This window comes from Pteronotus mesoamericanus, unplaced genomic scaffold (assembly GCF_021234165.1).
Source record: "Pteronotus mesoamericanus isolate MK-2021 breed Mesoamerican mustached bat unplaced genomic scaffold, CSHL_Meso_final contig_25, whole genome shotgun sequence".
In the NCBI taxonomy this organism is placed as follows: Eukaryota; Metazoa; Chordata; class Mammalia; order Chiroptera; family Mormoopidae; genus Pteronotus; species Pteronotus mesoamericanus.
This window is the reverse complement of record NW_026555105.1, coordinates 40,381,307-40,394,671: the sequence shown is the minus strand read 5'-3', so window position 1 is coordinate 40,394,671 and position 13,365 is coordinate 40,381,307. Positions and strand designations below refer to the sequence as shown.

At 38.3% G+C, this 13,365-nt stretch overlaps 1 protein-coding gene across 2 annotated transcripts in view; it reads right to left on the bottom strand.

Moving 5' to 3' along the window:
• KIZ (kizuna centrosomal protein) overlaps window positions 1-11,124 on the bottom strand; it is a 163,407-nt gene extending 152,283 nt beyond the window's left edge. For both annotated transcript variants that reach the window (XM_054574142.1, XM_054574140.1), the window contains exons 1-3: window positions 10,974-11,124; window positions 4,560-4,622; window positions 877-1,039 (exon numbers count right to left, since the gene is read on the bottom strand). In XM_054574142.1, the coding sequence (XP_054430117.1) occupies window positions 877-1,039; window positions 4,560-4,622; window positions 10,974-11,062 (315 nt within the window). In that variant the 5' untranslated portion in view covers window positions 11,063-11,124. The remainder of the gene's footprint in view (window positions 1-876; window positions 1,040-4,559; window positions 4,623-10,973) is intronic.
• Between the last annotated feature and the right edge of the window lie 2,241 nt (window positions 11,125-13,365).

Genomic DNA, 13,365 nt, shown 5'->3' with positions numbered 1-13,365 from the left:
CCTGTTTTATAAGGCACTAATACCACTTACAAAAGTTCCACTTTCATTATTTAAGCACAGCTCAAAAGCCCCACCTACTAATATCATCACTTCAGATAACAGCATGAATGTTCGTTAGCATAATTCTTTTAATTTTTCTGTGTACTTGAGATTTTTACAATCAAAGGCAGTGGAGAAAACTGCTACAGAAAAAAAAGAAAGGGAAATCCTAGAGCCACTCCTCCCGTAACCAGCATTCAGTTGGTTTAACGTGGGCAACAACCTCTGACCAACACAAGTGGTGAGAAAAAAGGCCTAGACCTCCATGCTTGGCATAATTTGTAGAGCACAAGGTTGCCAAGTACCTTAAGGGAATGGAACACCAGAACTAGAGAGGGCTGCTAAGAGCAGTTGCTCTGAGGCACAAGACGAGGGGCATGAGGGCGAACTCCCAAGGCCAGTTTTATCCCCTCAGTCTTCCCTCAAGACACTGCCTAACCAAAACAGAGGGTCCAAACCATAGAAAAAGAACTATGTAAAGAAGAAAGCAGTCTCTATAGAAACTCTAATGCTGCTCAAATTCAACCATTAGACCAACAAATACTATGTGCCAGGTAGTGGCTAGTGATGCATGTGCCTGTTTTAAGTTAAAATTTGTATAGTACAACAAAGTACAGACATTCCATTAATTCCTCAACTAAAGTAGGAATCTGAGAAAATGCAATTTAAAGTTCTCTGATCAAAATCTGACCATGTGATAATTCATAAAGAAAACTGACAATCATACAGATGAACAACTGAACACTGTGTCTGCCATTGATCTGAAACTTACTACTCATTATTTCTAATTTTAGCAAAAAATAATGTAAAAACCCATAGTACAAAATAATATGTCACCTTCAGTTCTTGAAGCTTCTCTGTATTTGTGGTAAACTGTACAACATGAGCTTGGACACACTCCAACTGCTTTAAATATTCTTTGTTTCGAGTATGAGCCTTCTTTTCTGATTCACATATTTCCTTGAGGTATTTCTTTAGCTTTACATACTGCAACTTGACTCTAGAAAAATAAAAGCAGATTTTTAAACAATAAAGTGAGCTCTTGACAACTTAAGAAGACTTTTTTTTTAATTGAACATGTTTATTGCATTCTATTTTTGGTGGAAAAAAGAATAACATACATTTATTTAGCACAACCGTGTGAAATTCACAAAGAGAAGCTGAGAAAGAAGTATTTTTCTTCTAGTCCATTTCTAAGGACTAAATCATGAACTGCTCCACTGTAATTAAATATTTCATCCAATAGTTGGGCACTACATTTAACATTTATTAATTTAGCAGGAGAATTTTCTTTAACAAAATTGTTAGTGAAACAATGTATTCTAAAATATTTTACCCAAACACTGAAACCTAAAGAACAGAATGTATATGAATTTTTCGAGAGGGGAAATTAATGCAACATCACTGAGGTATCACATCTAAGCATAACTCCCCTGAGAAATACAAGACCACATTATAACATTCAAACAGTAAAGATTTATAGGGATTTCTTTCTCAAAATTAAATGTAATTCTAAGAGTGGTGTCTATGTGGCTATGTTAGGAGGAAAAGCCCATTAGCATTCTTTTTAAATGACAATCTCAAAACTACCTGGTCTTATAAAGGAACTCAAACTATAAACCACAGTCCATAAAAATTAAGAAAATTTGAAATTTAAAGTGAAAAACTCATTTGGATATAATTTTAAAATTCTGGTAGACATTGCAACAGCATACTATATTATTACAATATTTTAAAACAACATATAGACTATAACTACTCAAATTGTGAAAAAACATTTAGGGATTCTGTAGCAAAGTGTAGTATCAAAAGGCTTAAGGTGTGCAGCGCACTCTTCTAGTAGAACCAACACTGCTAATTCTAGGTCACTGTTTTTCACAAATACATAAGTTATAAAAATACCTGTATCATTTCTATTGTTGGTTCAATAAATTATTCAGTATTCTTTTATCAAGCAAAAATAAGCTGAAAACCACAAAAATGTTCACCCTCAAAAACAGATTTACAAAGATGCTGAAGATAGTAAAAATCTGCAACAGATTTTAAACCTCTACCCCTAAGCCAATGATTTTCAAAAATTTCTTTATTTTGCTAATAATTCTATGCTTTGATCTTACTTGGCTGTCTTTATTTTTCTATGAACAAAAAACTTAAGACTGGTTTTACTGCTATCCATGTATGCCATTTTCGACATAAGAAACAGGAATGGGTTAGAACCTAACTTACTGTCTTTCACACGAAGGTACTTGGTAAAGCAGCTGGTGATGGCTAGCATCCACCTGGAGTAGGTACAATAGTAACCATGACTTCTCCATCCAAAGTCTAGTTTCATTCTTGCCCCTTCCCTACATTAACCTTCAAAGCTGACCACATAAGTAAGTCATCCCTCCATCCATGCAATCATTCATATATTCAATGCTCGGAATATGAAAGCCACTCATCTAGCTTAACAGGGAACACACATACACACACAAAAAAATGAGATAAGTAAAACACAGTCCCTTGCAGGAAACTGAAAGGGACTGTGACAAGACTGGGCAGCCTGACCTAGTAGTTGAACGGGTCATGGATGCCTTCCCAGTGGAAATTATTTTTCAGCTGAGACATGAAGTTTGGGTAACAGTTAATCCAAAATTGGGGAAAGCAAGAGTAAACAGTTGAGGAAAAAACATTCAGGCAGGGGAAGTATCATGTTGGAAAGCTCAAAAGCAATAAATAAGAGTAACTGTAATATTGACAAAAATAATAATAAATAATAAGTTATCAACTCCTACTTTGGGTCAGACACTGCTTTAAGACTCTATTAAGTTCTCATAACTATTGTTAGCCCCATTTGACAGATAAAAAAATGGAGACATGGAATGTTGAAGTAATAGTTCCAAGGTCATATGGCTAAGAGGTGGTGGGGTTCAGACTAAATCAAGGAACATGGCAACAGAACCTATCTGCTTATACTATACTACAAAAGATCCTATCATGCTTCAGAAACTGAAGTTTAGTCCATGTAAAATTTTAGGGGGAGGTTGGCAAAAGATGGTAATAATGAAACTTAAACAGGGGCAGACAATGGCAAGTCTGGTAAGCCCTTGTACCAGATACTTTTCATGCCCTCCTCCTATCCTCCTGACCCAGCTTTTCTCTTGCCAGTCACTGCTGCAGCAACCTGGTAGCACCTGCCTCAGTAGTGCCTGGTATCTTGCTTTCCCAGGGATGCTTTTCTGAATTTGCAACATAGAAAACCTGGATATGAGAAGGAGTTAACACTTCCTGCGATAGCCCTGATCAATGGGAGTCAAAAACCAAGGAGTAAACAGCCCCCTCTTCCTTCCTTGAGTGGACACTTGTAAGGTGCAAAGAGGTGGTCTACACTGCTCCTCTGAAGGTCTGGAAGCATCAAGCCTCAGGTGCCTATAGCAGTGACCAGCTCCTACTTCATTCTTCCCAGCTCTGCTTTCTAGTTTTATGTGACCACTTCCTAAAATAACCTACTACTGTACCTACATAACAAAAAAGAAGAAAAACTCTACCTACCATTATGTCAGGAAGTTGTCCAAGAAAAGGCTACAGAAAAAGTCCATACTCTGCCTTCTGCCCCTTTAGCAGTGGACTAGAAACATAGCAACTGCCATGGATCCTCTTAGACTTGGGCCCACTCCTGAGGCCATAGCATCCACAAACTCCCATCATTTTATTGGCTCTTCTTGCTTCCTCAAGAGCCCAGAAACTTATGGCTGTCCTCCCTGACTGGTACCTTTGGAAGTCCACTAAATCTTAAAACCAAAGAATAATTTTGAAGATCAGGAAATAAATGGACCTGATGGGTGATTTGACTTGAAAGTATTCTTAGCATCTCTGTCTTCTGGGTAAGATGTTTTTGTTTCTCACTTACATTATGATATGGATAAATCACAAATTTAGTACAATCATAGCCAGAAATTTTTCATATCAATAATACTGCAGGTAAAACCATACATTTGGCTTAAGAATGAAGTTCGGTTTCTATAAAATAGCATTAAAAATTTAAAAGCTTGTTTTTAATATTAGATTAAGTAACCTAAATGCAGTAACATGTATATTATCTACTGTCATGATAATTTTAACATTCATTGTCATATACCCATGAACAAACGAAACACTATGTAAGCCTGCCTACAACCATTTGTTGGAAGGTCAGCTACAGTATAATTATGCTTTAATCACTATACAGACTCAATGTGTTTAAATTGTGACCAAAAAGATAGCAGACTATAATATGTTTTATTCTTAAGCTATTTAAGCAAAAGATTCCTGAAATAACACAAACACCAAATAATGAAAAAAATGTTCTTATACTAATTTTAATGAAATGTATTCTCATATTTGATAGTCATATTAAACTGCAGTGTTTACTTGAAACTATTACATATCAAGAGTAAAAGAATGCTTAAAGTACAACTATGATATTTACAACATATTTAGGGTTAAATTTTTATTAACGTATGCAAAGCAGCTTGAAAACTGTTACCACTAACATATCTTACCTGCACATATCAGACTGACTATATTCATAAAGTTTCTTTTCCAGGTCCAATCTCTTCTTTTCACTATAGTACAGAAAGAAAATATTTTATAAATAGCTACACTGATAACTAATAGTCTGTCAAATTTAGAATATGATCTCCTTTAAAATTACACTTTTGTGAGAATGGTCCTCTGGCCTGTCTCAGAAGCAGAACATGCCAGCTACATTTGAACATCAAGACACAAAAATACTTAGCAGTCACCAGGGATGTCTAAAAAGCAAAGAAGTCACCAATACAAAGCAATAAGAACAAAATTCTCAAAGTAAATGGGAAAATGCCATAACAAAAGGCTGAGAACCAGGTTCATTCATTCAGCAAGTATTTCTTAAGCACTATGATGAGTGAAGCACAGTTCTAGGCCTAGAGACTAATATGTTGAACAACACAACCAAGAACACTGTCATCAGGCAGCTGACATTCTAGGAAGAAGGAGAGACAATAAACAGATAAATATGTAAAATACAATGTGGCCAGACATCTCTGAGATGGTAGAACTTAAGCAATGGAGGTTCTATCAGGACTGGACATGATGCTTCCATAAATCCACCTTGGATTAAAGACTGGTTGCTTGCTCTGCTGTCAACCAGTCAAGCTTGGGCAGAGTGGACTGGCTGAGTTAAAAATAGGTCTCTGAAAAGTAAATCTGACCTCATTGACATTTAATGAAGACCAGGTCCCCTAATACTATGACTTGAGATCTGGAGAAATTTCTTTTTATTACTTTGTAACATCATCATGATTTGTCACTAACTGCTATTCCCTGAAGCTACTGCCAGTGAAGACTTAGCCTTGATGTTCAGGTGAGTGCTGGCAATAAGCTAGGGGAAAGCTTACCCTGCACACTCAATCTGGACAAGAGGTAGGGGAAACTGGACAGCACAGGAGGTGGCTGCAGTCAAAATCAAAGGGTTAAGAGGGTAAAACTGCTGAATGGGAAGCCATGTCAGTCCCCCAAAGAGCCCTTGAGAGGTTTACCCTCAGAGGGCTCTGCTTGACGACCAACAAAGCACCAAAGTAGAAGCTTCAATCTTGTCTAATTGAAGTCACATTGCTAATCTAAGTCAACAGTAACTAAAGGCTGAAAGGGAAATCACATAATGTCTGAGAGAAAAATACTGAAATCGAAGACAAGGAGTCCAACAGAAGGTAAGCTCAGGTTGGTCTCCTGAGGGAAAGGGACAGAGACCACATTCCTTTTATGAGCTCTTAATTAGTTTCTGTTTTCCTTCAAATTTTTTTCCTTTTAAAAAAAGCCCCAAATTTACTTTGTTAATTACATGATAGGGTAAATTTCTTTCTTTAGCACAATTTAACCAAAATTCATTTAATGGGAAAATGGGGTACAAAATTCAAACACCAAATCTTTGCTTGGGTAAAACAATCTATTCCTTAGTTGGGGTATGCCTATTTTAAAAAAGGGTAAAAGATTAAAAGGAAAAAATTATAGAAACAATTTTTAAAATTAATAGCTTCTCATAGATCTTTACTTTCTCATTAATAGGACTGAAAATAGAAGAGACATGAACAAAATATGGTATATTTTCTTCCATGTTAGGAAATTTTATTAGTCACTTTATCCCCCCCTTCTAAGGTTCACTGGTCAATAGGATACTTAATTCGTGAAGAATGAATGACTGGACAGTGAAGCAACTTGTCATTAAGTTATGAGGACAAAAAGACCCTTAAATGCATCCATGATCTTGTGCCCTGGTGTCATGCTTCATATCTGTGGTATCCCTGCCAAGAAAATATGACCAGAGTTTGGTCATGAGGAAACATCAGGTGGATGCAGTTTGAGGATCACCCTCTGGAATAAAAGTTGTACTCTATGAAACTGTCAGGAACATGAAAGACAGGAAATGACTGAGAGAGACCAGGAGAGACTGCAGAGGCATGGCAACCACATTGAACACAGGTTCACAGATGGGATCCTAAACCAGAAAACAAAAAAGACAGCATTAGGAAAATTTGTGAAATGGACGTTAGTAAAATCTGATTGGGCTGTGTGGATTGGTATATCAATGTTGATTTCCTGACTGGAAGAGCTATATGGTGATCTTGTAAGACAGTATCCTAGTTTTGGGGAAATATACATTAAAGCTTTTGGAAATGATAGGGCATATCTGTAATTCTCATATGATTCAGAAAAGACTAATAATTTTATTTTTTAATCACTTGTATTTGTTAATTATAGTTGACATACAATATTATATTAGTTTCAGGTGTACACCACAGTGATTATAGATATTTTATAACCTTCTAAGTGATCACCCTGATAAATCTCATACCCATCAGACACCACAGTTATTAGAATATTATTGATTATATTTCCTATGCTGTACTTTACATCCCCATGACTAATAATTTCAGATAGATAGGTAGACAGACAGTAAAAGAAAATGTAATAAAATGTTAAGAGCTGAGTAACCTGCATGAGGGAAATCTTAGATGTCTTTGTCCTACATTTGCAACTTTTCTATAAACTTGAACTCACTTCAAAATAATTTTAAATATTCACCTGACTTCTAGTGTAAAAGGACCACAGTCTGGGAATCCATCAACTCCCAAGCAGGGAGTTCTTCTTAATAATGAACATTAAACTTCATTGTTTCTGCTCAACTTTCAGTAAATACCATCAACTGCTGGTCACTGGTGTAGATTAAATGCCAACAGGTATCACTAGTTTGGGGTGGTGAAGAAGGAAACTTTATTCAGTTCAAAACAGCTTACTTTTACAGCACAGCTGTGAAGCAGCTCTGTGGCAGCTCCCTCTCCAGACAGACAGCTCTGCTTTGCTCTTTGAAGGTGTGCTCTAATCCTGCAAAACATCTTCCTGTTTCAGTTCAGCAGGGAGACACAATCTTTGGTGAAAAGGAAAAGTGAGCTCTCAGATGCAAAGGGAAGCTGGATTATATGGGCAAAGTTCCTGCCCATGGTCCCTGATTGGTCTATCCTCATACAGATGCAGACTCCCAATCTTCAGTTTGATTGGTCCAAAAGGCACTGTCCTGATTGGTCAGAATAGAGCCATTCCGGTTGGTTGGAGCTCCACAGCTCTGATTGGATGGGGAAAATCTCAGTCCTACTGGTTGAAATAGGATTCCAAGAACTCCTTTACAAGGATTGGCTCAGATGGAAGTTTGGATAAAATGCCCTGCATCTAGGCTTTGTTTTTTTGTTTGTTTTTGTTTTTTATCCAAGTTAGCCACCAGTAGCCCTTCTAAATAAGTGTCTTCTTTCTCATGACTTACAATACAAGCATCTGAAGCTCTAGCATGCCACCTTATACACTGAAAAACCATAATCAACCATAATCAAATATCTCTTGGCTTTCTATTCTAGGCAAAAATGATTCTAATCCCATTAACTCTTTATCCCAGGCCCATTTTCTAAACTCTTCATCCATGCTGTATCACTTTTAATTGCTATCATATATGTTTTAAATTCGAGACCTAAAACCATATATTTACTCCAATAAAAAGCAGAGACTTATTGGGAAGATCCTCTTGCAATTTCTACATATTAAATCTCTATTTCAGAATCTTTAGAACACCCAGCCCTGAGATGCATACCTATAGTCCATGGTTTCAGTCACCTGCACTCCCACCCCCAATCCCTACCCCCAATCTTTTAAAGTTTTACACAACTAGATGGTACTTAAAGCATAGCCATGTGGTTTAGATTTCTCCATTTAAATCCCTTGTTATTCTAGTTTTGTCTCAATACCATCTTCAGCTTTACTCAACTAATATCTCAGTGTCAATTTCTGAACTATTATGATATCTCACCCTGAATCAATATTGGCATTGAACAAACTGGGTCTGGTTAATGGGCCCTTTAAAGGAATGTCTTTATATAATTGTAAGAGTCAATTCCACTTATATGTTTTCACTATTCTTACAGCACTATGCACACTATAACAAGTCACTTCACTAGGCTCTTTCAGATTCAATGATGGACTTTTACCACAATGCAGAGAAAATACAATATACAAAAAGGAGAAATTTCAGAATATTGAATTACATCTATGTGTGACTACAGCTAAGACACAAGTCACATAAATACACAAGTTACAAGGGAAAAGCCCAGTTATTAGACCAGCTAACATTGCAACGACCCACCTCAAAGAAGGTCAAGAGAGAGGAATTTTCTTTTTCCTTTTTTATCGCCCACTCCCAGGAAATTTCTGAAAAAGCAGCTGTGACTATCCAGGGTGGTATGCTTTAAAATTACTCTTGAGTTTTAAGAGACAATGGTCCATCCTTCTGGTCACAGGGATTAGTTTTTAAAAAAAAAGAAGAAGGGGGTGCATCCAAACACTCAAATATGAAGATATGATACTCAGTTTACTCTTCAAAATTACACTTTTCAACTTTTTTACTCCAAGACTCATTACTCTAGTAGAGGAAAAAAAAAAAAAATCTGTGGCCTCACTTTACATATTCGTCAAGGCCCCTCATTTCTGGTGAAAAACTAAGTTCCCGAGAATCTGAAAAACTTACTCAAGGTCACAAGAGTGTTCATGGACTGGAACCCAGGTTTCCACATTTCCACTGCAGTTTTCTCTGAACCCAAAGTTATCTGTCTCTATTTATCATGTGTTAAAGCTGGTTATGGACTTTTAAAACAAACAAAAAATGAATACACAAAGCAACAGATTTATTCTGACTTAAAAATAAAACAAACCTCCAAATTCAGAACCATGAATAGGTTACAGTTTGACTCAAATCCTCAATATAATTTTATCAGCCTCACCCTTGTTAAAGCATTAAGTGTTAAACATAAAATAAGCAATAATAATTACACATAAGGACTGTAAACAGCTAGCTCAGGAAGGAAAAACGATAACTCACAATTAACTTACTTCAGAGAGAATGCCATTTGAACCAGTAATGTTTTCAAATTAGAACTTGGGCTAAGAGAAACAAATAACAAAAAGCCTGGGGTAACTTAGCTATTCTTTTAACAAAACAGAGTCAAAAAGCAAGTATACTAATGTACAGAGTCTTGGCTCTTAATTATCAGATGTGTATAGACACTTAATACAATCTTTGAAGTATCACGCTGTCCACTTTCCCTGGTTGACTGGAAAAAGGACATTATATAACGGCAATGTGTGGTTACTGGATTCTATATAAGACATCCATAACTCCTGGACACCAGCTGGTTTCCTTCCATTCATTCAACAAACGTTTATCAAACCCCTCCTCCTGTCAGGTACTTTATCAGTAGCTAAAGATCCAGCTAGATATGGTTCCTGTTCTGGAATTCTCAGTCTAGGGAGGGAGCAACTCATTTAAACCATTATCTAGAGTGCTGTAAGAATCCAAGGAAATAAGTGAGGAAATAGGTTGTAACTACTTGGTGCAGGGGAGGAATTTTGGAAAGTGATTTTCTTTAGAAGTTGGCAATGAGGAGGTCACTGGGGTGGGTGAGTTGTGGCGTGTCAGAAAGAAAATAGGATGTAGAAAAAGATTAGAGGTAAAATAGGATTAGGACAATTAAGATAGCCTATGTAGATGCTCTATAAATATTTGACAAAGATTAAAGCTAGCATAAGATGAATATAATTCCTTTAAAAAAAAAACCCACTTGCTTCTGCCTTTACGTTACACGTAATTGTTGTCATTTTAGAATTGTCACACACACAGCTCTCCTCTTCACTAAAATGATTTTGTAACTTTTAACTCATTTAACGTTTTATCAATAGATCCAAAAATCTATTTCCTTTCTTGTCAACTAATGAGATTTCTAATTTCAATTAATTTAGCAGCTAATAGTTCCAACAACTTATCTTTTATGTAGTTATTTATAGTAAATTATAATACTCTCTCTTTACGTGCTCTTAAATCTGTTTTCAGTGGTTCTCATCTTTCATGTCTTAATCAAGTTATTAATCAAGGTATAACGAACCCTCTGGAAGCCGGACTTCTCTTGCTGGAAATTTCATCCTTGGGCTATAAATCTGGCCCCCAAGAGAGAGAAATCTCGCGCGCGCGCGCGTTCTTGGACCCGTCATCACTTGATGCAGTGATGCAGGAATGATAATTTTAAGAGAGATTAGGGAGGAGGGGTGTAAATGGGCACTACACAAATTAACAAGATTTGATTGAGAACGACAGGCAGGAAAACTCTCACTCTCACTTCGGGACAAATTCAGGGACGCGGCCATATCCTGCAGCGGGAGACCTCCAATAAATGAGGTACCTGAGGTTAACTTTGTCCTCTAGGCCCCACCCGGAGCTTGGGGGCGTCGCGGGCAGACTCAGGCCGAGGGACACCACGGGTGGGAGAAGGAAAGGAACACGACGTAGAACACCAGCTGACCCTCGGAGCAGGCCGAGTCCCCGCCCCCGCTCCGATAGGCCCTACCTGTCCCGCAGCCCGTGCTGGAGGCTGCCCAGCCTCTCGTAGTAGTCGGGACTCGCCAAGGGCGAGGACGGTGCGGAGGCCCCGAGCATGGCTTAACCGTTCTCGGTGCCTACCGCCTCTGGGCCGCTGTGGGGCCGGCTCGTCCGAGGCGACGGCCCCACCATGCACCGCGGGTAAACGCCAAGCCCCGGAGCCGAGGAAGGGGGCGGGGCGGAGGAGGGGCGGGGTGCCTGGACGCGCGGAGGGCAGAGGCGGGGCGTCTGGGAGTGGGTGCTGGCTCTGTCAGAAGGGGCCAGCTGAGGTTGTGTGCTGGTGGCTAGGCGATGGCGGTGTGGGCAGGTTACCCACGCCTCTCCAGGAACAGAGGCAGGCGTCTTCCTTTCCCCCAAATGTTCACATTCTGGAGAGAAGCTCAACCAGGGGTGTCCAACCTTTTGGCTTCTCTACCATACCGGAGGAAGATTGTCTTGGGCCACATATTAAATACATTGTGACATGTAATCACAAAACATCTCGTAATGTTTTAAGTAAATTTACAATTTTGTGTAGGGCGCATTCACAGCCATCCTGGGCTGCATGCGGCCTGCGGGCGGCAGTTTAGACACCCCTGCTCTAGATCTCCTCTAGTAGGAGCCGTTCTCTGAGGGCTAAGTCAGAAGCCCATCCCGCAGGATGAGGGCTGGACTGGAGCAACTCGTGTGATCATTTTTTTTGTCTTTGGCATCAAATTGCATTAATCTTACAAGATGAATTCTCTCCTTCCCTCTTGTCACCTCTCCCTCCTGTCTTCTCAGGATTTGTGGAATGCCAGATTCTGTGCTAAGCTTGTTTTTCTTCCACCATTTAAAAGCAAAACGAAGCACCACAAAAAAGACAAAATAAATACTAAGCAATTGTGTGGACTCAGCCCTGACAGTAGAACAACCCATTACCTGAAAATCCGTGCTGACCCTAAGGATGTGTTTAATTCTGTAGGTCACATTACCGGTTGGTGAAAAAGGAGTTGTTAAATTGCTTGCAAAGCAGACATTTGTTTGTGCAGATATTCTTGGTGGACAAAAGTCTCATAGAATCCTTGAACAGGAATTCTGAATGCAAGCTGCCTGGACCCAAATCCCCTCTTCCAGTGCTCAGCTGGTTGTGTGACTACCCACATGTAAGTCACCCTCTTGAAGCCTATGGTTCGTCATATGTAAAACAATGAAGATGTTACTGCAGGACCACCCTATGCCGCTGTAAAAATGATTAGATTTTTTAATGTATGCTTTTATAAGAGGGCCCAACACATACAAAGCCTCAGTTTTTATCATGATGATGGAAAAACATCCTAAAGAAAGACAACCATATTCCAAAACCCACAGGACAGGAAAAAAAACTATAGCTTCCTTAGTCTGTTATTCTTTATTTCTTTACATTTCTTTTCTTGATCATTAATTTCACTTACTTTTATATATAAAGTATGACTTTAACTAGTAAATCAATCATTAGCAAGCCAGATGGACTACTCATAGGTCAACAAAATAAAATTATGATGTTACTCAGTCTTTCCTTCACATTTGCCAGGTCCAGCACAAGAGTATGTATGGTCCTTACAACATCTGTGAAAATATTTAAAAATTATAAATCAAGTTGACAAATTTTAAATAAAATGCCCCTCCTATCTTGACCAATGTGCCTTTGTAAAAACCTGGAAAGTGGTAGGGGGGTTTAGTTTTTTAACTCCTTCTTCAGCCTACCCTCGTATTTCCGACTCCAGGCTCAGTCATGCACTGTGAGGGGCTTCAAACACAGTCAGAGAAGTGTGTGTCTCTCCATTCACCCCATCCCTCACCTTCAACCCAGTCCACAAGTCCCAGTTCTGTCTCCACTCCCACCTCAGCTTCCAAACAGTGAACATAACTAATGATTTTCAGAAAATACACAAAGTAGATGAGGCAATCATTTAGCATCCCAAGTTTTTATTAGGCCATTTTAGGAGCATCTACAATTAAATACAATTAAGCAGTAAATAGATAATTCAAAATAATTATAATTTCAAATCTATGGAGTTCTGTGGTTGACTTGTTAATGACATATAACAAATGTAGATGCAGGACCCCCTTTATTAACAGTAACACATAGCGAACTAAACAAACATTTCTAAAATATTTATGCTAAAATTATGCATTCTAAATGGTGACAGACTTTCAATAAATTCAGAGTTCTTCATTTGGAATATTTAATTTGCTGGGGCACTCTTTTTAAATATTGTTCTTAAATCCCTATATATTAACAGAGCTGGTTTCTATAAGCAGTTCTGCCTTGAGCTTACCTGGACTGCAGAATATCAAGTCTGCCTAGATTGGCAAGGGTTCCTATAAGCCACAGAATGTCTTAGCTGGAAGTTAGAAAG